Here is a 24031-nt window from a genome sequence, read left to right as displayed (position 1 = left end):
GCCGTGAGCCGTACACGCGTATATGTATTTAAAAAAGTATCAGAGAACTCGTGCACATCTCCTGCCCTGCGAATTGTGCATCCTGTACTCGTGCGAGCAAACCAAGTCGACAACAATAGATCTCGCCAAGGCGAACAACGCATACACTGCGTCGCTAGGCAACACCTAAAAACACCATCATATGTTTTCCGTTTTCCCATCTTAAATACACCTCTGTGTTGTACCCCATATCTAGCCCATAAAAACATAGTAGTAGTCATGCCATTACATGTGCTAGGACACCTTTGAGGTTTACGGACACTACAATCCCGAGCCCCTTTACAAAAATATTTGGCTATGTGTCCCTGCTTTAAAAAAAAAAAAACATTAGAGCGTATGATGCCAAAGTTCATATCCGAATTTACAAGTAATTCTCTAAACTCTGGACCGTCGTGGGAATGTCGCCTTATTGTCACACTCTTATGTAAGGAAGCACAAGTTCAACTTTTATATTCGATCCAAATGTAATTTAGCAGTAATTCCCAATTTGGATCTTAACTTTTCAATAGAGTGACCCCATTCCTCTTCATCCTGAATAACGTGAAATTGTTTTCTAGGCATCCTAATAGTTCTATTTACGTATGCTCGATTGACGATAACTTTTGGAATTCAAAGGCCCTGCCACGACTCCTCATTTAAAGCCTGGAGGTGGTATAATGTCATTAGTACTAAAGGGAGACTTCGTTTTCCTATCCTCTCCCCTATTTGGCCCCCACCGCTAAAGGTTGTAACGCGGCACCCCCATTGTTCCAAGCTTTCTTCATCAACGAACGGCTTTCGTCTATTATCCCCATCTCGGGTCCTCCGGCGATGCCTCGTTCAGTCAGTGTGTCTTGTTTTCGCCTGTCAGATTCCATCTGACAGCGGTGAGTTTTTGGATACCGAGGCGATAGCCTCATTACTCCACATTCATTTTGAGTTTTTTAGTCGCTGTTTCGGTTGTCTTATTGATGTGTGACGCTTTGTCACAGTTGAGGTTGGATCACAAGGTCAGCGCTGTGAAAGGCCGCAGGTTGCGGTCAATATGGTTTGCGGAAGTGTCAGCAAGTTTAGTCGCAGAGTCTTGTATTTGTCTGCCAAATGTCTTCTGGCGGTGATGAGCTTTTGATGGCTGCCGCGGCGGTTGCCTTCTGACAGTGATGAGTTTTGGGTACCTGCCGGGGCGATTTGCCCTCAGGCAGTGATGGGTTTTTGGATGCTGTGTTGCTGTTTCAGTTTCACAAGTTTAGCGCTTCGATGGGCCTCGGGTAGCGGTCAAATGGGTTTATAGAAATGTCTGCAAGTTTCCTGATCAGTGGGTTGTCTTTTTGATCCAGTCCTTTGTAGAATGTCCTGTTGAGTTTGCGGAGATGGTCGTCCAACATCTCAACGCCTAGGTCTCTGTGGAGGTCTGCTGTTCTTGTGAAGAGTGGAGCACCTGCTGCAATCCGTTTGGCCCTGCTCTGTAGTCTCTGCAGGTCTTTCCGAAGCTGCGGGCGGATGCCTCGTTCTTGCTGGGACTTCCTTTTAACCTGTTTCCCCTCGGTCTCGTGACCCCGTTCGGTTCTGGGTATTACACCGGTGAACAACTAGACCCCTTAGTGTGTGAGAAGCTTCTGTCATTTGCGGCGGCCATATTGGAATTCCCGCATAATTTGTGCTTCTTGGGCTAAGAATACACATCTAGCAGCCATATTGGAAACCCTACATTACCTATTTTCTAAAGGTGTAATCATTCTGTACTCGGAAGATATCTTTCAATATGAAAGTCTGTTTAGAGATTGACAAGAGATTTATTTGTTGATATACTACTACCATCCTTGCCCCTTGATTATGGCCACGGAATTTTACATTGTACTTAATCTCACTTTTATCCTTAATGATCCCTTCTCCTCTGGTATCACAGGGAGCTAGTTTCAACTGGTTATACACTACGGACTATTGTTATTTACCACTGGATTTTCATGTTCCTCTTGTCATGTATGTTTTTTCTACCTTATGATAAATATCAAGGATTTAGAATCGTTCAGACCTCTCTTTCTCTTGACTTAGGTGTTCATTATACCATATAATTGGTACCAAGGGATAGATTCATTTAGACCTTGACTGCTGCAATTTAGTCTATTCAGCTATTTTGGAATTAGTAGCCCTGCCTAGCAGAAGCCTCTGTTTTGACAGTTGAGCAAAACAGTACCGTGCAGTGCAACTCCCTCGGTGAACTTGAAGATATTGTGTTAGTTAACAGGGGAAACTAGCCGAACAGGCCAAAAGGATGACATTTTATTTTAGGTTTGGTTACCTAGGGACACAAACAGCTGTGGCTAATTACATCGAAAGAACACAAAATCGTAAAGGAAATACAAATGTATAAGGTTAAGGGATATAATAAATGGTGCAGGGAATAAAAAAAAGTATGGGGAATCTTTAAAGAGGAACAGGTGTGACCCCCAGTCAACCATAAAGTACGTTGAATAAATTAATAAACACAAACTACTAAACAAGGAATAAGTTACCTGGGGTCTCCGTTTAATAAAAAAAAAAAAAGAAACTAACAATGCATATGAAACATAATATAATGAAGATAACTGAACACTTGAGGAAGCCTCAGTAATTCCATATATTGTTAAAACGCAGTTAACATCGGATGGAGATGGCATAATCCGATAATTTTACCCCCAAAAAATAAAAAATAAATGGGACTATAATTTGTCACCTACCTATTAATCCCGGCGTAATTAATGGTGACGATAAACAAACCCGTGAAACCAGACCCTTAAACTCGGGTAAGATGGCCTAGTGAGATGTATACATTTAGTTCTATGCACATTTCAAGATCTCTACTTCCTACACCTCACATGTATGATACTACACAAACACGAGGCGTGGTGCAGCTTTGAGTCCACATCTGTTTGTGTCCCACACTGTCGCGGGTCGAAATGAGGGAGCAGGAGACCAGGTCGGATTAAAGATGGTTTTATTTTATGTAACACACGTCTCCTTTGTGTAGCCAGTCTTTTGCTAAGAGTTGGAGATAATGGCGTCTTATCCCAGCACTCCGTGTCTTCGGGCGTTCTCCACCCCTTTCTCATCCGCCTCCGTCAGGTCTTGCCGGGACAGTGGTTCCGAAGAAGGGTCGGCCAAATGCAGGAAAGAAGATAAGGAAACGGTGTAAGGGAGGGGAGTGAAGGATCAACCAGTTGGTGCCGCACGTCTAGATAGGAAAGTGAAGTGCTCAGGAAGGGGTAACCAGTCGGGAACCGGTAGGGAGTTGGCTACCCTATGCGTCGGGTCTCTCCCTCCTCCCAACCCAACCCACAAACCGCTCTCGTACCTGAGAGAGCCACGCTCCTCCTGGAGCGTGGCTGGGTGAAACGCGATGTCGTTGGCCTCCTGGCTTTCCTGGTTCTTTCGGTGGGTCTGCAGCAAGTCCTTGTTGTGATAACAAGTTGCTCTTGTCACTTTAAGAGCAACTTGTTATTCTCGTGCGCCTGTCTCGGGCGATGTATTGATTTAATGTTCCCTTTGCATTCTGGCGTTCTCGTCTAACTTGCTGTAACTGTTCACTTGGGCAGTTACGACAAGAGCGCCAGAGTGACCGGTTGTGCACTGCTTGTTCCTTTACGCTTAATGCCAGAATAAACACTTTAATCCAGTGCAACGCTTCCTGTGCCTTCTTACCACTTCCACATTTGGCGACGAGACGTATTTGAAGCAGCCCACCGATCGGATAACAGAAATTTAAAGAAATATTCACCGAAATGCCTTATCTTATATTTGCTCCGACGACGGCTTCTCCATGCACACTGAAGAGATCGCGCAGCTGACCGAGAATAAACACTTCCACTTCCTCTCCAATGTCGTGATGCTCCGCGCATGATTAGAGGGGTGTTGGAAAACCACTCCCTCTCTAGAAGGGGTGGTGGTGGTCTTCCGGACACACTGTGGTAGCTTGGCTCGAGTGGTCAGGAAACAGGCGCAGTGCTAAGCATACAATATACCCATACAATAACCATGCGTGCATCCGTTCCAAAAACGACTCTACACCGTAAAAATTATGAAAATATTCTTTCTTTATCTTTTTCTCTTAGTTGCTGATTGGAAAAATAAATAAGAATCACAATATACAAATTTAAATAGTGCAGGTCAAATAAATACTGGCTGTTTGATGAAATGAATAGGGGTGATCATAAATAACAGGGCATAAATACAAGTGCAATATATACAGACAGTTAAATACTTTGAGGCAATAAATACTGTACCAATAAATATTGTACACCATCAAGTCCTGTGGACCTATAAATCTAGTGCAGCAATAAATAGGTAAAAACTCAATAAATACAGTATCCCCAATAAATATTTAACAGTATACAGCAACACTCATATGATCAGATGACACTTCACTTCTCAAGGGCTGATTTGGCCCAGGCACAGCTTGTAGGGTTGTGGAAGGCTTGAGGGGGGGCTACTCCCTGGCTGGGGCAAGGCTGAGGCCTAAACTGAGGTAGATCAAAGGGGGGAATACCAATGCCCTGGCTTTCCTTCTCCACACAACCTCTCTAGGTTAGTCCCAGTTCACCCCAGGCACAGTCAGGTGGGTTTCAGCACCTCCCTAGCCCCTTAGAGTAGTCTCTCAGGTCTCCACAGGGCCTTAGGCGCCCTCTACTCCACTTACTGCCCTTTTCTGATGTTCCGACGCCGCTGGAGTCGTGTCGACGCCGTGAGGCGGTTCCGGTTCGGTCTCGGCGGCCTCGGCACAATGTCAGTTCTTTGACGACGCCGGCAGGCGGCTCCGGTCCGACGTCGGTGGCCTCGGTTTGATCTCGACCTCCGATTCGACGGCGTCGGGCAGTCTCCTCACGATGTCGACTTCGGGCGGCTCCGGTCCGATGGCGCTCTCGGCTCCGATGACGTCAGCCGGCCTGGCCTCGATGTCGACTTCCGGCGACTCCGGGGTGCGATCCTCACCCCCGACCTCCGGTGCTCCTCCACACAGGTTCCGGGCGACTCCGGAGTGCGATCCTCACTCCCGACCTCCGGTGCTCCTCTACCTCGGTCTCCGACGACTCCGGAGGGCGGACTTCACTCCTCCGATGACGCCGCTCGCTCGACCTCGGTTCACTTCCTCCTCGACCTCTGGTATTCCTCACGACCTCCGTCGGCGCCCTCTCACGACCTCAGGCGGCTCCGGGTACGACGTCTGCTACCTCAGTCAGCGCCGCTTCTCCACCTCGGGCTCCAGGTCTTCGGCTACTCGACGCCAGGCTCCAGGGAAACCAGTTCTCAGGTCAGAATCTTGCTGCTTTCTTGGTTCTAAGGCCTGTTCCTGCTGTCCAGGTCCTTAGGATAAGTTTCTTCTGTCTTCTTCCCACACAGGGCTATAGGCTGGGATCCATCAGTAGGGACAAGTATCAAGGGTGGGTTTATGGACCCCACTCCAGGCACAAGTTTCCACCCCTGCTGCTTCACTCCTTCCTCCTTCACTGTTGTGCTCCTCTCTCTTCACCAGTCAGGTGCCAACTGCCAGCTCCAACTGCCAACTGCCTCTCTTATCCTCCCAACATTCTAAACGGTTTCCAACTGTCACACAGTTCTGGAATCTCCTGGAAGGTTCTGGAAGGTGCTGGTAGGTTCCAGTGGATGCTGGTGATGTCACAGGAGGCCACCATTTTGTGCTTCAGGCCCTCAGGCAGAAGTTTCAGGGGTAGCTAAAATGGCTCCCTGAATCTGTAGCAACACTAAAAAGTCTGGTGGTTCCCAAAAAGGAAAAATTCAAACAGGGTTTGAGGCAAAAGTGGGACAAAATAAATAATGATGAGGAGGGACCACCCAAAGGGCTGACAGGTCTAACACGCGTCCCCCCCAGCTGAAAGTGGGGAGAGCTACCCAACCCCTTGGGAGTTCTCATCACTAAGGCGGAAATACCTTGAGAGACCGTCTGCATTGGCGTGGTCCACTCCAGGCCGATGTTCCACCTGAAAGTCCATCCCCTGTAGGGAAATAGACCACCTCAACAACTTGGGATTCTCCCCCTTCATTTGCATCAGCCAACGAAGGGGTCTGTGGTCGGTCTGAACCAGGAAGTGCGAGCCAAACAGGTATGGCCGCAACTTCTTCAGAGCCCATACCACTGCAAAGGCTTCACGCTCTATTGCACTCCACTTCTGTTCCCTGGGAAGTAGTCTCCTGGATAGGAAGACCACGGGTTGATCCAGACCCTCTTCGTTGAGTTGCGATAACACTGCCCCAATGCCATGTTCTGATGCATCTGTCTGGACAATGAACTTCTTGGAAAAGTCTGGGGCCCGTAAGACCGGGGCCTCGCACATGGCTTTCTTCAATTTCTCAAAGGCTTGCTGACAAGCCTCCGTCCAGACTACCCGTCGAGGTTGTTTCTTGGACGTGAGCTCCGTGAGAGGGGCTACGATGGTACCGTACCCCTTCACGAAGCGGCGATAGTATCCCGTGAGGCCCAAAAATGCTCGGACCTCAGTCTGTGTCTTGGGGGGTTCCCAGGCCATGATGGCCTCGATCTTCGCCTGGAGGGGCTGCACCGTTCCCCTACCCACCAAGTGTCCAAGGTACACTACCGACCCCTGCCCGATCTGGCACTTGCTGGCCTTGATCGTCAATCCAGCTTGTCTCAGGGCCTGGAGAACAGCTTGCAGGTGACGCAAGTGATCCTCCCAGCTGTTACTGAAGACGGCTATGTCATCCAGATAAGCAGCAGAGAAACTCTCCATTCCGGTGAGGATCTGGTTTACCAGGCGCTGAAACGTGGCAGGTGCGTTCTTGAGCCCAAAGGGCATCACACAGAACTGGTAGTGGCCATTGGGCGTGGAGAAGGCTGACCTTTCCCTTGCTCCATCAGTCAAAGAGATCTGCCAGTACCCAGAAGTAAGGTCAAAGGTACTTAGATATTGGGCAGCTCCCAGCCGGTCAATCAATTCATCCGCCCTAGGGATCGGATGAGCATCAGTTTTGGTCACTGAATTCAGTCCCCGATAGTCCACACAGAACCTCAGTTCTGGTTGGGCACCCGGTGGTGCAGCTTTTGGTACTAACACCACCGGACTAGACCAGGGGCTGCTAGAAGGTTCGATCACTCCTAGCTCCAGCATCTTAGTGACTTCACTATGAATGCTGGCCTTCACCTTGTCTGACATCCGGTAGATCTTGGACTTCACAGGTGGGCTGTCTCCTGTGTCCACGTCATGGACGCACAGGTGAGTCCTACCCGGGACAAGGGAGAACAACGAGGAGTACTGCCCCAGGACCTGGCGACAGTCCTCCTGCTGTTCAGGAGTTAGAGATGGGGAGAGAATCACTCCCTCCACCGACCCATCCTTTTCCTGAGACGCAAACAGATCAGGGAGAGGCTCGCTTTCCACGTCCTCTCCTCCGTCAGTCACCATCATCAAGATGACTTCGGGCCTCTCGTGGTGGGGTTTGAGGCGGTTGGCATGCAGCACCTGCAGGGGCTGACGAGGGGTCTTCAGGTCCACCAAGTAGGTAGCCTTACCCTTCTTTTCCAACACCTCAAAGGGTCCTGACCAGCGATCCTGGAGGGCACTAAGCTCTCCTGGTTCGATCACCCACACCTTCTGGCCAGGCTCCAACTCCACCGGGTGAGCGTTGTGGTCATACCACGCCTTCATCACTGCTTGGCTGGCTTCCAAGTTGTCAGAAGCTTGCTTCCACAACTTAGCCATTTGGCTCCGGAAGGCCAGCATGTAGCTCACCACATCCTGGGGGAGCTTTCTGGGAGTTCTTTCCCATCCGTCTCTCACCAGGTTAAGAGGTCCGCGTACAGGGTGCCCATACAGAAGCTCGAAGGGGCTGAAGCCCACTCCCTTCTGTGGCACTTCCCTGTAGGAAAAAAGTAAACAGGGTAGGAGGACGTCCCATTTCCTCCGCAGGCTTTCAGGCAGACTTCTGATCATGCCTTTCAAGGTTTTATTAAACCTCTCCACCAGACCATTGGTCTGGGGGTGGTAAGGAGTCGTGAACCGGTAGGTCACTCCACACTCCTTCCACATTGCCCGCATATATGCTGACATGAAGTTGGTCCCCCTGTCGGACACAACTTCCTTGGGAAAACCCACTCGGGTAAAGATTCCCATCAGGGCCCTAGCCACAACAGGTGCTGTTATGGTCCTCAGAGGTATTGCCTCTGGGTACCGTGTGGCATGATCCACCAGAACCAGGATAAACCTGTGACCAGCTGTAGTCGGTGGATCTAATGGACCCACAATGTCGATGCCCACCCTTTCAAAGGGGGTGCTAACGACAGGAAGTGGTTCCAGGGGAGCTTTCAGCTTCACCCCTGTTTTCCCACTGGCTTGGCAAGACACACATGTCCGGCAGTAGGTATCGGACGACACTTTCATCTGAGGCCAATAAAAGTGTGGGACAAGACGGGCGAAGGTCTTGTCTTGCCCCAGGTGTCCTGCCAAGGGTATCTCATGAGCCAACTCTAAAAGGAAGGCTCGATAACGTTGAGGGACTACCAAGGCTCGTGACGATCCATGTAGGGGTGCCTTGGGTTCACTGTAGAGGAGGCCATCCTCCCAGTAAACACTGTAGTTCCCTTCAACGTTCCCTGCTGCCTGGGCTTCGGCCTGTCGCCTCAGCCCCTCAAGGGTAGGGCACTCCCTCTGGCCCTGGCAGAATTCCTCCCTGGACGGGCCTCCCTCCACGTGCCACTCGGCCGGGATGGGTAAGTCCTCCAGGTTGGTAACGTCCCCCTCCGCAGACTCCTGGTCCACCACCTCCGGTGGCCTATCCGTCCTACGGGGTGGAGACGCCGAGGCAGGCTCCTCCTGTCCTCGGTTCTTCCCTTGACTGGCAGCTGGCTGGGCCTTTGTTCCAGGCTCCAGCCGGAATGAACTCCCTCTTCGGGTAGTCACGGACCTTGTGCTAACACAGGCCCAGTCAGGTGTACCCAGCATCTCGGTATGAGTCCGGTATTCCACCTCCTTCCAAGCGTTGTGCTCCATGTCATTGCCCAGCAGACAATCGACTGGCACGGCAGGGCTTACGGCAACTCGAAGTGAACCTTCAACCCCCCCCCCATTCAAAGGGAACCTCAGCCACGGGATAGTGGCCGGTTCTGCCGTCAGCCATCGCGGCTGGGTGGAGTACATCGGGAATTACCTGCTCTGGAGACACCAGTTGGCTACGCACCATAGTCATACTGGCTCCTGTGTCTCTCAGAGCCTCCCCTCTTTGGCCGTTGATGGTGATCCACTGCCCATACTTTGCAGTATTTGCGGGCACCTGGATCTTAGGAACCATCTCCCGTTCTCCCAGGGACACTAAAGTGACTCCCGCCCACTCCCTTCCCTTAGTTAAGGGCATCTCCTCCCCGAGCACTACACTAGCTACTCCGGGGGGCTTTCCTCCAGTGGGAGGGGGTGATCGTTTCTGACACTTCGGATCTCCTTTATAGTGTCCAACGCCACCGCACTCGTAGCAATGGACAACCCTTGGCTGCTGACTCTGGCCAGGATTAGGGTTTCTGGGTGGGTTAGCCTTAGAGGTGAATCCTGTTCCCTTCCCTTGGAAGTTATTTTGGGGGCCTTTGGAGAACTCCTTTTTCTTTTCCCCTCCCTCCTTCTTCTGGGGGGCGCCCTGTCCGGCCTTTTGAGTATCCCCTCCAGTCCCCCTTGTGGACACCCGGGTACTAGCCCAAATGTCCGCCTCCTCAGCAAGCTTCCGGGGACTGGTCAGCTTGCTATCCACCAGGTGTTGCCGCAGTTCAGGGAAACATTTCTCGAGTAGGTGTTCCTTCAATACTAGGTCAAACAGCTCCTCGTAGTTCCTTACTTCACTGCCTTGAATCCAACCTTCCAGTGCCTTCTTTGCATAGTCCAGAAAGTCCACCCAATTCTGTGTGCCCAGTTTGTGACTACCCCTGAACTTCTGTCTGTACTTTTCCGGAGTTAGTCCAAACTTTCTGATGAGCGCCAGTTTCATGGTGGGGTAGTGGGTTTGTTCCTCCTCTTCGAGGGCCAATAAAGCATCCCTACCAGCTGGAGGCATGTACTTATACAATCCCCCTCCCCAATACTTCACTGGAACCCCATGGGCCCTCAATGAGACCTCATAGGCTGCTAGCCACTTGGCGATGTCGTCACCCGCCCCATAGCTCGCTACAATGTCCTTTGGCAGGTAAGGTTTGGATTCCCTAGTGGACTCTTGGTTTTGGCTGCCACCATTAGGAACAGGTTGTGCCCCGATTCTCAAAATCTGAAGATCTATTTCTTTCAGTCGCAATTCATGGGCCATCCTCTGCTCCTCTTTCTCCTTTTCCAGCCTTGCTAAGTCCCATGTGAGCTGTCTCTTCTCTCTCCGGTCTGCTAACTCCACTTCGGATAAGCCCCCACTAGAGACAGTGCTGCCCTTCCTAGAAAGTGTCCTGGGCCCTGCGGACAGGTTCCCCACCTCAGGTTGGTACATCTCAGCCCCCTCGGGGTCAGGCTCTCCATCCCTGTCTTCTTCCTCAGCCTTGCTTTCCCTGCGTGCCTCCCCCCAAGCCCTTAAGCTGGTTTGAAGTGCACCCTTCTTTGCTCCTGGGGGACAGTACACCCCCTCTCGCTGGCAAAACTCCCTGAGTTGGGCCACAGTGTACGTGTCTAGATTTTCAAGAACAAACTCCATCTTGCCCACTCAGGTTAGAGGACAGGTTTTTGTGCAGTAACTATGCAGGGGGGTACCTTTAATAATACCTCCTCCCACCACCAGAGTAAATTTGGAAAAAACAAAAACCCACAATTAGGAAGGCCGCTTTGAGAAAACTCCCGGTGTAGGCCTATGGACTACCCACAGTTATTGTTGAGTATACGTAGGCACAGCTCTATCCCACCACTGAACACCAATTTATGTTGGAAAACCACTCCCTCTCTAGAAGGGGTGGTGGTGGTCTTCCGGACACACTGTGGTAGCTTGGCTCGAGTGGTCAGGAAACAGGCGCAGTGCTAAGCATACAATATACCCATACAATAACCATGCGTGCATCCGTTCCAAAAACGACTCTACACCGTAAAAATTATGAAAATATTCTTTCTTTATCTTTTTCTCTTAGTTGCTGATTGGAAAAATAAATAAGACAATCACAATATACAAATTTAAATAGTGCAGGTCAAATAAATACTGGCTGTTTGATGAAATGAATAGGGGTGATCATAAATAACAGGGCATAAATACAAGTGCAATATATACAGACAATTAAATACTTTGAGGCAATAAATACTGTACCAATAAATATTGTACACCATCAAGTCCTGTGGACCTATAAATCTAGTGCAGCAATAAATAGGTAAAAACTCAATAAATACAGTATCCCCAATAAATATTTAACAGTATACAGCAACACTCATATGATCAGATGACACTTCACTTCTCAAGGGCTGATTTGGCCCAGGCACAGCTTGTAGGGTTGTGGAAGGCTTGAGGGGGGGGCTACTCCCTGGCTGGGGCAAGGCTGAGGCCTAAACTGAGGTAGATCAAAGGGGGGAATACCAATGCCCTGGCTTTCCTTCTCCACACAACCTCTCTAGGTTAGTCCCAGTTCACCCCAGGCACAGTCAGGTGGGTTTCAGCACCTCCCTAGCCCCTTAGAGTAGTCTCTCAGGTCTCCACAGGGCCTTAGGCGCCCTCTACTCCACTTACTGCCCTTTTCTGATGTTCCGACGCCGCTGGAGTCGTGTCGACGCCGTGAGGCGGTTCCGGTTCGGTCTCGGCGGCCTCGGCACAATGTCAGTTCTTTGACGACGCCGGCAGGCGGCTCCGGTCCGACGTCGGTGGCCTCGGTTCGATCTCGACCTCCGATTCGACGGCGTCGGGCAGTCTCCTCACGATGTCGACTTCGGGCGGCTCCGGTCCGATGGCGCTCTCGGCTCCGATGACGTCAGCCGGCCTGGCCTCGATGTCGACTTCCGGCGACTCCGGGGTGCGATCCTCACCCCCGACCTCCGGTGCTCCTCCACACAGGTTCCGGGCGACTCCGGAGTGCGATCCTCACTCCCGACCTCCGGTGCTCCTCTACCTCGGTCTCCGACGACTCCGGAGGGCGGACTTCACTCCTCCGATGACGCCGCTCGCTCGACCTCGGTTCACTTCCTCCTCGACCTCTGGTATTCCTCACGACCTCCGTCGGCGCCCTCTCACGACCTCAGGCGGCTCCGGGTACGACGTCTGCTACCTCAGTCAGCGCCGCTTCTCCACCTCGGGCTCCAGGTCTTCGGCTACTCGACGCCAGGCTCCAGGGAAACCAGTTCTCAGGTCAGAATCTTGCTGCTTTCTTGGTTCTAAGGCCTGTTCCTGCTGTCCAGGTCCTTAGGATAAGTTTCTTCTGTCTTCTTCCCACACAGGGCTATAGGCTGGGATCCATCAGTAGGGACAAGTATCAAGGGTGGGTTTATGGACCCCACTCCAGGCACAAGTTTCCACCCCTGCTGCTTCACTCCTTCCTCCTTCACTGTTGTGCTCCTCTCTCTTCACCAGTCAGGTGCCAACTGCCAGCTCCAACTGCCAACTGCCTCTCTTATCCTCCCAACATTCTAAACGGTTTCCAACTGTCACACAGTTCTGGAATCTCCTGGAAGGTTCTGGAAGGTGCTGGTAGGTTCCAGTGGATGCTGGTGATGTCACAGGAGGCCACCATTTTGTGCTTCAGGCCCTCAGGCAGAAGTTTCAGGGGTAGCTAAAATGGCTCCCTGAATCTGTAGCAACACTAAAAAGTCTGGTGGTTCCCAAAAAGGAAAAATTCAAACAGGGTTTGAGGCAAAAGTGGGACAAAATAAATAATGATGAGGAGGGACCACCCAAAGGGCTGACAGGTCTAACAAGGGGTGTATGAATGTATTTTAAGCAAATTTGGTCAGTGCGCGCACCATATCTGCAGACTGATTTGGTTGCCGAGCACCAGAGCCTTTCTTCGTCGTTTCTCCACTTCAAGCCTGATTTACATGAAAGAAATATCCCGCTTTCAACGCGAGAAATACTTTTAAACCGGTAAGACTTGCCTGCACCTCGGTGACAGGCACACCATTTATATTTCTTTTTTTTTTTTTTTTTTTTTTTAATCTTCACATTCAGCTGTTATTTCTACCATAGGCTCAGCAATCATTATTTTTTTAACACGGCCAGCACTTCTTTCAATTATTGCTGGCATTTAAAGTGACAGAAACATCTTAAGCCCCAACATTTATTTTTAAATAATTTCAGGCAGCATATTTCAGTACTTGCCTGCACTTACAGTGACAGGCACTCCTTAAGAACATTTCTCAGTCCTAATCTTTCAAATCCTCCTCAAGATGGCATCAAATAATCACTTATTAACTATATCCAACTTCCTGCCTTCTCCAGGCAAACCAACTATTCCATGGAAGCATTGGCTCAACTTGTTTCAAAATTACTTAGTAGCCAATGATGCAAAAAGGAAATTTGCGCTATTATATGGTCATTTGGGATTTGAAGGCCAACGAGTATTTAATAACTTACCACAAATTCAACCCCCACCAGGAGCTCAAGAAGGATGGAACATTTACTCTGAAGGTTTAGCAAGACTTACAAGAAAATTTGCAGAAGAACCTAGTATACTTTTAGAACGTTTCAATTTCATGAAAAGGAAACAAATGGATGAATCTGTGGAGGATTCCATTTCTGTTTTAAGACATTTAGCATCAACCTGCAATTTTGGGGCTGTGTTGGATACATGTTTAAGGGATCAGTTTGTTTACCATTGCTCATCCAAAAAGATTCAAGAGAGATTGTTGGGTTGTAGGGACCCCACATTAAGTGAAACTATAGAAATAGTTAAAGGCATAGAAAGATCCATGATATCTTCTTAAGTAATTTCAAATGATTCTTCTCCTCCCAGCTCTTCAGTACCATAAAAATTAGTTCTTTAGAAGTTTCACCTGACACATGCACAGGATTTACCTAAAATGATTCTCACAATTTCTGATGACAATTCTGATAAAATCTCTATCAAAGGCCCATACTGTCAAGCTATGGTATCTCATGTTCTCATAGATATGATGGCAGATTCAGGTGTGCCTATCACAATTATTGCGGATTGGTTATTTGAAGAGAAATGGAAGTAGAGACAATTATCTCAAACAGACATTCACCCAAAAGCTTTTGGGGATCAGGATATTAATATGGTGGGATATTTCATTGATGTTCTCTCATGTTTGGGTAGACAAATAACGATAAAAATGTATGTGGCCATTAAAGGCAAATATATATTAGGATGGAAAGATTTAGCAAGATTAGGCATCATCTTAGTTCCTGGTGCTGAGAATCCGATTGTTTTAGCAGAACAAACAATTAACTTTATTGAAAGTGATGTAGAAACGAATGTAATTAATGTTATTAATAAGTTCAGTAACGTCTTTTCTGAAGAAATTGGCAACCTCAAAAAATTTGAACACCTGATCAAACTTAAGGAAAATGCCTCTCCAGTTGTACATAAAGTGAGGTCTGTTCCCTTTAGTATTAGACAAGATCTCAAAACACTACTGGACAAGCTTTGCAAAGAGGGTGTCATCAAAGCAACAGACTGCTCTGAATGGGTCAATCCGGTGGTTATCGTAAAATAAAAGACAAATGACATCCGCCTCCGTGTGGATTTGCGCACCCTTAATAAGAACATAATTGTTGACCGTCACCCCCTGCCTAAAATACATGATTTGCTAGCAAATTTGGGGAAGGCTAAAGTGTTTTCTTTACTGGATCTTAGATCCGCTTACCACCAAATTCCACTTGCCGCAGAGAGTCAAGACCTAACCACCTTCATTACACCTTTTGGTGCGTTCAAGTATTTGAGAATGCCATTTGGTCTTGCCTCTGCGGCGAGTGTATTCCAGAAATTCATGGACTCAATTCTTAAAGACATTTCAGGTGTACATGCGTTCCAAGACGATGTACTTATTTTTGCTGAATCTACAAGAGAACATAACCTCATTTTGGAAAGAGTGTTGTCCGTGTTTGAGGGTGTGGGCATTACACTCAGAAGAGAACAAGCATTGGCATAGCCAATAGGTCTCGCATTTGGGACCTTATAACTGTTTAGCCATGCAACAGTTGGTGTTGTTGCACCAAGGATGTTCTGCTATATTAACTAAATACTTATAAGGTCCCAAAGGCGAGACCTATTGGCTATGCCAATGCTTGTTTGCAAACTGGAACCCCAAATAAATTATTAACAAACGTAACAATGAAGATATTCTTAGTTATTTCATTGGTCACAAATACACTGCATTTAAAAACTTCTTAGAAGATTAATGTACCTGGAGCACAGAGCTGAGTTGTACGGTATGACATGGGCAAAATAATTAAGGTGGTTGATACAATTGTTAGAGAAATGTGTGTGTAATCTCTGGTCATAGGTCTGATTAGTTACATAGCTCTGTGCGACCCAGAGTTCTAGTTTATACAAGATAGCTCCTTATGTTAATTATTTTGGAGCAAACAGCCTTATTTAGCAAACCGGGCATGAGTTTTAATCAAGCGAAAATGTTCATTGAGTTATGAGCCCACTGAAAATGTCTGAACGTCACCTAAAAGGTAGGGTTTTGAAAACACTTATTAAGTGTGGAAAACGTTTTTTATTTTGAGCTATATACATGATTTGTAAATCACATACTCAGATAGACGTACCTGACATAAATACAAATCAAATGTTCACATTAATACAAAGAAGTTGAGTCAAGAGCATGTCTGAAAATCATTTTGCCTCTTAGAAAATTGTGAAGTTACGCCCCGGTGTGCCACTGATTTCTGATGAATTTTGAAGCAAGGTTCCAGATAAGCCGTTGTGTATGACTGTGCACTGCTTTCAGCAGAAACCTAACTCAGGCAAAATAACTCAGTAATGTCCACGAGAGTGAGACATTTATTGTTGGGTTGCACCCCTCTGGAGACTACAGCTTTGCGTGGTGAACAGAACTGAATGCGTGTGAACCCCCTAATTTTGCCGGATGTCAGCACGCAGCATCAACATATAACTTGAGAGATTTAGTGTAAGATCGTCCCTGTTTCAAGTCAGTAATAGCTGCCGGCAGAGCTGGCTCTTGCTCGCAGAGGGTGGGGGGATTGGGAGGGTGGGGTGGGGTGGGGGTGGTGGGGTGGGGTGGGGGTGGTGGGGTGGGCGGGGGGTCAGAGGTAGATGAAATGGCCCGGAACAATAGGCGGCTGATAGGGGGTTAAACACAGCAATTGTGACACATTAAGAATGGATTATAACTCACCCAGCTCACCAAGAGCCGCCCTGGCTGCCGGGACCGCATTCCAGCTGGTGTCCTCTAGGTGCCAATGCAGATAAGGAACCAACGTCACTAGGCTTGAATGAATAATTGGTTAGCACTGACTACATGTTGAAAACTGTCTAGTGCAATACATCAGAAGGACTAGTCTAGCCAGAAAAAACGAAGAACAAGTGAAAGGCCGCTGGCGAGGGAACACTGGACACCCGTTTACCACCAGAGGGGAGGTCTAAACCATGATGGAGAGGGTGAAAAATGGGTGTGCGCGAGCGTCTGGGTGTACCGTGTGTGTGTGGGGGGTGGGGGGGCAGTGTGAAAATGTTCCCCACTAATGCATCAAGACGAAGTATGTAGATACAAGGCCCAAAAATAAAATAACTCGAGAGATTTAGTGTAAGATCGGCCCTGTTTCAAGTCAGTAATAGCTGCCGGCAGAGCTGGCTCTTGCTCGCAGAGGGTGGGGGGATAGGGAGGGTGGGGTGGGGTGGGGGTGGTGGGGTGGGCGGGGGGGTCAGAGGTAGATGAAATGGCCCGGCACAATAGGCGGCTGATAGGGGGTTAAAACAGCAATTGTGACACATTAAGAATGGATTATAACTCACCCAGCTCACCAAGAGCCGCCCTGGCTGCCAGGACCGCATTCCAGGTGGTGTCCTCTAGGTGCCAATGCAGATAAGGAACCAACGTCACTAGGCTTGAATGAATAATTGGTTAGCACTGACTACATGTTGAAAACTGTCTAGTGCAATACATCAGAAGGACTAGTCTAGCCAGAAAAAACGAAGAACAAGTGAAAGGCCGCTGGCGAGGGAACACTGGACACCCGTTTACCACCAGAAGGGAGGTCTAAACCATGATGGAGAGGGTGAAAAATGGGTGTGCGCGAGCGTCTGGGTGTACCGTGTGTGTGTGTGTGAGGGGGCAGTGTCAAAATGTTCCCCACTAATGCATCAAGACGAAGTATGCAGATACAAGGCCCAAAAATAAACAAGCATTGGCCGTGAAAGTAGCGCGGCCGCGCGAGACGCGCTGTGGGGAGGGGGAGGGGAAGGGGGAGGGGGAGGGGCATGCGCTGGTCTGGAGGGGAAAGAGGAAAAAAACAAGCATTGGCCGCGCGGCCGTGAAAGTAACGGCCGCGCGGCTGTGAAAGCGAAAGTAATAGCGATCGCGATCAAAGCGAAAGTGATCGCGATCGCTAGGACGGGACGCGCTGTGTGGCAAGCACGCGAGTGGTGCGCGCGCAGCAGTGATTGGCGGCTGCGCGCGTGCACTCAAGCTTTAGGCCACAGGCAGCAATTTAAAAATCCCAAATACAAAATGTCTCTCCGAGCCAGCGCAAGCGCTGGGGCTCAGCGAGACCTAAAAATGTAGGTTCGTGGTTGATCAATTAGATTATCTTGGTCATTGTATTTCAAAAGAAGGTATCAAACCCAAGATCTCCCTTATCTCTGCCATCAGTGACACCACACCTCCTAAGAACAAGGACACTCTTCACTCATTTTTAGGGCTGTGCAAGTACTACTCTCGCTTCATCCAAGGATATGCTTTAATAGTTCAACCTTTAAGGGAATTGTTTCGCAAAGGATAAGTTTTTGATTGGTCTGATGAGGTGCAGAAGTCATTCTCTGAAATCAAAACATTAATCACTTCTGCACCCATTTTAGAACCTTACATGTCTGGTCAACTTTGTTATTTAATGGTTGACGCCAGCCAGTTCGGCTTAGGTGCGGTTTTGTCGCAACATGTTGGCAATAAAGAACACACCATTGCTTATTCTGCACGCTCTTTTACCCTCAGAAACAAATTACAGCACTATTGAAAAAGAAGCACTTGCTTGCACCTGGGCAGTTGAGAAATTTAAGACCTTTCTTTGGGGAACACACTTTGTAATTTTTACTGACCATAAGCCTCTTATTTTCATGCTTAACGGTAATGGTACAGGTAAAGCTTCAGCCAGGTTGGTGCGCATCCTTTCAAAGTTACATGAGTATAATTTTTCTATTAAGTACTTACCTGGTGGCAAGAATGGACGCGCAGATTGCCTTTCAAGAATGCCCATCCATGATACATCTTCACCTGTACCTGATGAGGTAGAGTGCGTTGTGGTTCATATTAGTGAAATTTTTGAGAATTCTTCATTTTCTAAAGAGTCATGGTTGTCTGCACTTAGTGAGGACAGTCTTCTTCAAACAGTTATGTCTTACATTAAGGTGGGTTGGCCTCATGAAAGAAACATTTCTTCTAATATCAAACCCTTTCCACAGGTCTCTGATGAATTATCAATTGTTAATGGATGTGTACTTCGTCATGATTCATTAGTTCCTCATACTAATCTTAGATTTTTGTTATTCAAAAAGAGTCATGGGGGTCACATGGGTGTGTCAGCCACCATTCGAAATTTAAAACAATGTTACTGGTGGCCAGGTCTTGATTCTCAAGTAAAAATGTGGATTTCTAACTGTAGCACCTGTTTACTCTCAGACAAGCATTGGAGAACTTTTGAACCAAATATTCACATGGTTCCCTTACCTGAATCCCCTTGGGACAAAGACGCATTAGACTTTGCAGGCCCCTTTGATCTTCTTCCCACAATGCAAAAGACATCTTTTAGTTTTAATTGATTATTTCTCCAAGTGGGTATACTTTGATTTTGTACCATCTCCTGACACCAATGCTGTCATCAAATTTTTGAAAGGTATTTTTGATATTGAAGGTCCACCCAGACAAATTGTTACAGATAATGGCATACAATTTAGATCACATCAGATGATGAAATTTGTTCAAGACCTTGACATCAAACATCTTACTGTTGCATTCTACTCCCCTTCGCCAAACAGTCTGGTTGAACGCATTAACAGATTTTTGAAAGAGGGAATTCAGACTGCTTTGTCTGGGGGTTTTCAAGTGGAAGAATTTTTAAAACAAAAATTGTGGACTTACCATATCACTCCTCCTAGTACCACTGGCATTTCTCCTTTCAAATTACTGCGTAACAGAGTTGCCAGTTCACATTTATGCCCTCATTGGGTTACAGACATGACCAACACTTCTGTAAGTTCTCAAGACGATTTGCAAAAAATTAAAGATGCTGTCAAATGCAAACATACTGCAATTTCTCTGTACCATCAAAATTCTACACTAAAGATATTGCATTTTTTGTTGGTGAGTGGGTTTTAATAAAAAAACCTAACAGGATTAAGAAGGGGGAATCCAGATTTACTTTACCTGTCAGAGTCATTCAAGTGGCTTAAAGTGAAATCTTGCTAAACGGAAGGGTGTGGTGGAACAGAAGGAATCTTGTAAAGATTACTCATGATCAAGCCATAAAAATCATTTCTGCAAAAAATAGAGGTTCTTATGTTTCAGCATTGGATGGAGAAAATTTTGGTATGGACTTTTTCGGGATAATTCATCTTCTGCTTCATTAGTTGGAGACTCTCCCTCACATGAGGATTCTGTCTCCAATGATTGTCCCAGTGTTATGTCTCCAGCCACCATTCCCAGTCAAAGTCCTTAAGCTACTTTGCGAACATCACCTAACATTTGTTCTTCGCCTGTTTCCTCTCGCAGATCACATCGCAATGTTTCTGTTCCCCAAAAATTTAAAGATTTTTATTTAATGTCATTTTGAAGTTATGTATATTGCTTTCTACCATGTTTATTCATTGTTACTTCTTTTCTCATTTTACATTTGTGATTTATTGTAATTCAATTTTATCTTTTTCTTTTTTGTCAAAATAAAGGGGATGATGTTGTGATAACAAGTTGCTCTTGTCACTTTAAGAGCAACTTGTTGTTCTCGTGCGCCTGTTTCGGGTGATGTATTGATTTAATGTTCTCTTTGCATTCTGGCGTTCTCGTTTAACTTGCTGTAACTGTTCACTTGGGCAGTTACGACGAGAGCGCCAGAGTGACCGGTTGTGGGCTGCTTATTCCTTTACGCTTAATGCCAGAATAAACACTTTAATCGGGTGCAACGCTTCCTGTGCCGCCTTACCACTCCCACAGTCCTCCACTCGATAGGGTCAACTCCTCTCCACGCACGACTTCCTCCAACTCCTCGTCCTCTCTCGCTCCGGTGATGCCACACCCCCTCTGCCTGATTCCCGGCATTCTTGTTGGCCCAACCTCCGTGACGTCATCGTTGGGGGTGGAATCCTCGGGATCGGTCTCCCAGTTAAAGGAGTCGTACCTCTTTTCACCCCCTTCCTCATGCGTGGGGTTAAAGGGCCAGTTCCACTCGTCCTGCTGTAGGGAAACAAGAGGAAGATCGGCAGGTGTCACATTCCACCAGTCCCTTGTTCGCATCTTGCCCTCCCGGGTTGTACCAACCCTGTGACACACACACAAAACTCACATTGATCACTCATGTCACTGCCCCCCAGAGCCCCGTCCTCAAATAAAAACATTTATACAAGACATTCCCGACACAGCTCCCACCTTTACCTCGGTCGCCTCCCACACACTGCGCTCCTAACTGCCCCGCACCACCCATCACACACACGATCGTCCCACTACATTGATATCCGTTTGTGAGTTTTAATCCTCCCCCTTCTAGCATCTTAATGACATGCTTAAACGACTGGCTGTTGAAGATGTTACTCATAGATTTTATTTGTTTTCTTTTTTAGATTGGCATGCAGAAAAATATGTCTCGTCTAATGGCTGACATTGCTCATTTAAAGGGTAAGTAACTGACTTTTTTTTGGTACTTTCTTTTTGTTCTTTGCTTCACGTGTAATACTTTGCTGATTTTGTAGGCTTTCACGCATACTCACTTACAAATATGTTTGTGGGACTCACTATGCCCAAGAAAGATATTTGACAAAATAAGCGTCTTTATTTTTTTTCTGTATTTTTTAAATTACATGTTTTGTTTACAGTACTGTCTGCCATGCCCTGAATGAGTACCTGAATGCTATGTTAATTGAAGTCCAGGGAAAAGAAAATAAACTGCATATAGTACCAATAAACCTGTTTAAATTAGTAATGTGAACTTCAAGTTAAAAGGCATTTTTACCATGTGATAGAGATAAGACCTGGGGTTAGGTTCTTGTTCCAGAGGGGTGACGTGATATTTTCAGTTAATGAAACATAGGAGGAAAAAACTGGCACTAAAAAATTCAGAATTGTAAAAACAAAAAGAAATGGGCAGTGGCGGTTGGTGACATTTCAAAGTGGTGAGGCGTTAACGTTTGTGATGTATAGGGAAGCCTGCAAGCCCGATACATAAGAAGGGCTTGCGGGGAGGGAAGGGGGGGGGGGTCCTACAGGATACTATCAGACTGAAAACTAAGAAGTGTAAAAAGTAAAAACAAGACAGCACAGCAGGCATTTTCCATCTCTGCACCCAGTATCTGGAACAATATCCTCATATCCATTAACACAACCCCAACAATGCTACAATGTAGAAAAGATTTGAACACACACTTCTTTACAGAATAGTATATCACAATGCAGTAAAAAAATTACTAACCAGCTACAACTCCTATCACTCATTGACTGTAATAGTGAAACATAAACTTGTATTGCTTGGATGTTTACTACACCTTAGTAAGTGGTTGTGCTTATTTTGGAAATCTGGCAAGGTTGTCATAACCCTTTCCTTCCCTTTATCAAAACATTACATGCAGCATGCCCTGCACATCTTCACGTTTTTTCACTAACTGCAGCCCTTGGTTTCCAGCAGTCACAGAAAATCCATGACAGATGACATTTTAATCCTAAACAGTTTCAGAGGCTGGCCATTAAAATTATCGTAACTAAAATGAAGGTCATTAAGAGACTTTGCATTTCACAAGAAAGCAGAGCAGAATATACTTTTCTAAAGTTGAAATCTGCCACGCTGGTAACAACAAATTTCACAGCACTGCCACTGACGGAATAGTACACACTTCGCAAAACGTTTGAAACTCTTTAAAAAGAAACTGCAGACAAAGTCCAACTTTTTTTTTTTTAGGTTTGTAGCGGACGTCCCGGAGTTTATTACGAGATGGTAGATTAAAGCGTGTATTAAGACGCAGTACAGTGGTCCTTCATAAAACAATACCCGGGCATCACAAAAGCACAAATTCTCCAGATTCAAAAGCCCAGGCCCCACACACATTAGTGAAAACACAGCCTGTATGAACGGTGAGGTTGCTGAAAGGACGGTCTGCCTTTCACGCTCTCACACCGCAGCCCGCCTTTTCTCCCACCCTACCACTACCCAGTGTCCATGCGCCCACCTCTTACCCAGTCGCGGCCGTCATGACTGGCGGGTGGGGGGGAGAGGGGGCGGAAATGGGGTCGTCCCGGCGTGGATGGGGGGGAGGCGGGAGGGGTTTGTTTAATAAAAAAATTTAAAAAACTTAACTCGCCGTCCTGCGCCACTGCCACCTCAGCTTCTGGATGGGTCCGTCTCCCACCATCCTGCCTTTTCCAATTCCTGCAGGCAGCTCTCATCGCGAAGTCATCAGCCAGGAAAGGCCACCTCCCTCCCTCCCCTCTGCCAGTCACAACGCTGCAATGGCAGAGTTGTGATTTGTGAGGCGCAGCGGAGCGTGCCCCACCCGGGCCATTTTCTCTATGCAGCAGCCTACATAGAGAAAAAGGGAGAGTGGGCAGTCCTGCTCGAGGGTAGGGGGGAGTGGCTTGCCCACTGTTGAGCATACTGACTGTTTGGTCAGCCCCAGGGCCAACCAAATAGTCAGTACGCACAACAGTGGACAAGCCACTCCCCCCCCCCCCCTTTCCCCCCCCCCGCCCTCGAGCAGGACTGCCCACCCCCAACCAGGCACTTCTGCTTTCTCGACGTGCGAGAAGGCAGAAACATAAAATGGTAGTTATTACCATTTATGAATCTGCCTTCTCCCGCTGCGAGAAAGCAGTAGGGCAACACCCCAGTGGGGGAGCCGCCACTGGAAATTGGGCCATAGGTCGTGCCTACAAAAGTCATACTCTTTTCCAATGTTTTGTAGCCATGTTGTACTGTGCGGCTGTTGTGCAGCATGGCTGAAGTGTGGGGGGGGAGCTATGATGCAGCCAGTGGAGCACTCTTTTTTTTTTTTTTTTTGCTATGCTCCTCCAGGCAGCACTTAGGGAGGGAGGGCAGGAGCCACACGGATGGATGGAGGTTAGGAGGCAACATAGAAGAGGGAGAATGGGAGGGGAAGCACGAGGACAACAGAGGATGGAGGGCAGTGGGGGCAACGGAGTGTGGTCAGAAGTGACTGAGGGCAAGCAGACGAACAACAGAGTGTGGGAGGGAGAGAGCGAGAGAGAGGGAGGGAGAGGCTGGGGCAAGAAGACTCACAGCAGAGGGTGAGAGGTGGCTGGGGGCAAGCAGATGGACAATGGTGGACAGGAGCAAGACGAAGTCGAAAAGACAACGGAGGCCAGGAGTTAGGGGCTGGGGCAAGCAGGCGAACAACAGAGGGTGGAGCGAGGGCCAAGTGGCAAACAGACAGACAATGTTGGGCGGGAGCGAGGGGCTGGGTAGAAGCAGTGGGTTGGCAGATGGCAGGGTCTAGGGAAATAAAATGGAGGGGGGAGAAGTACACACTCGTAGAATGCTTAAACAAAAAGGAAAAAATAGAACCTAAAAAAGCAAGCAGTCGAAGGAATAAATTAATATATCCGTGCTCCAGAAGAGAGACAAACACAAGAAGACGAAGGAAGCCTACGGCAGCTGACCAATAAATGAGAAGCGAGCAAATGAGTGACATGTTAAGTGTGGGCGGCCTATAAGGCCCCTGTAAGGT

The 24031-nt window shown here is 47.7% G+C and overlaps 1 protein-coding gene across 4 annotated transcripts in view; it reads left to right on the top strand.

Annotated features, from left to right (window-relative positions):
- GOLM2 (golgi membrane protein 2) overlaps positions 1–24031 on the top strand; it is a 523755-nt gene that overhangs the window by 86959 nt on the left and 412765 nt on the right. For all 4 annotated transcript variants that reach the window (XM_085644687.1, XM_085644686.1, XM_085644685.1 and 1 more), the window contains exon 2: positions 20921–20975. In XM_085644687.1, the coding sequence (XP_085500813.1) occupies positions 20921–20975 (55 nt within the window). The remainder of the gene's footprint in view (positions 1–20920; positions 20976–24031) is intronic.

The sequence above is a fragment of the Triturus cristatus genome, chromosome 3_1, assembly GCF_964204655.1.
Source record: "Triturus cristatus chromosome 3_1, aTriCri1.1, whole genome shotgun sequence".
Lineage (NCBI taxonomy): Eukaryota > Metazoa > Chordata > Amphibia > Caudata > Salamandridae > Triturus > Triturus cristatus.
Note: the sequence above shows the minus strand (reverse complement) of the source record. Positions and strands in the feature narration are given on the sequence as shown.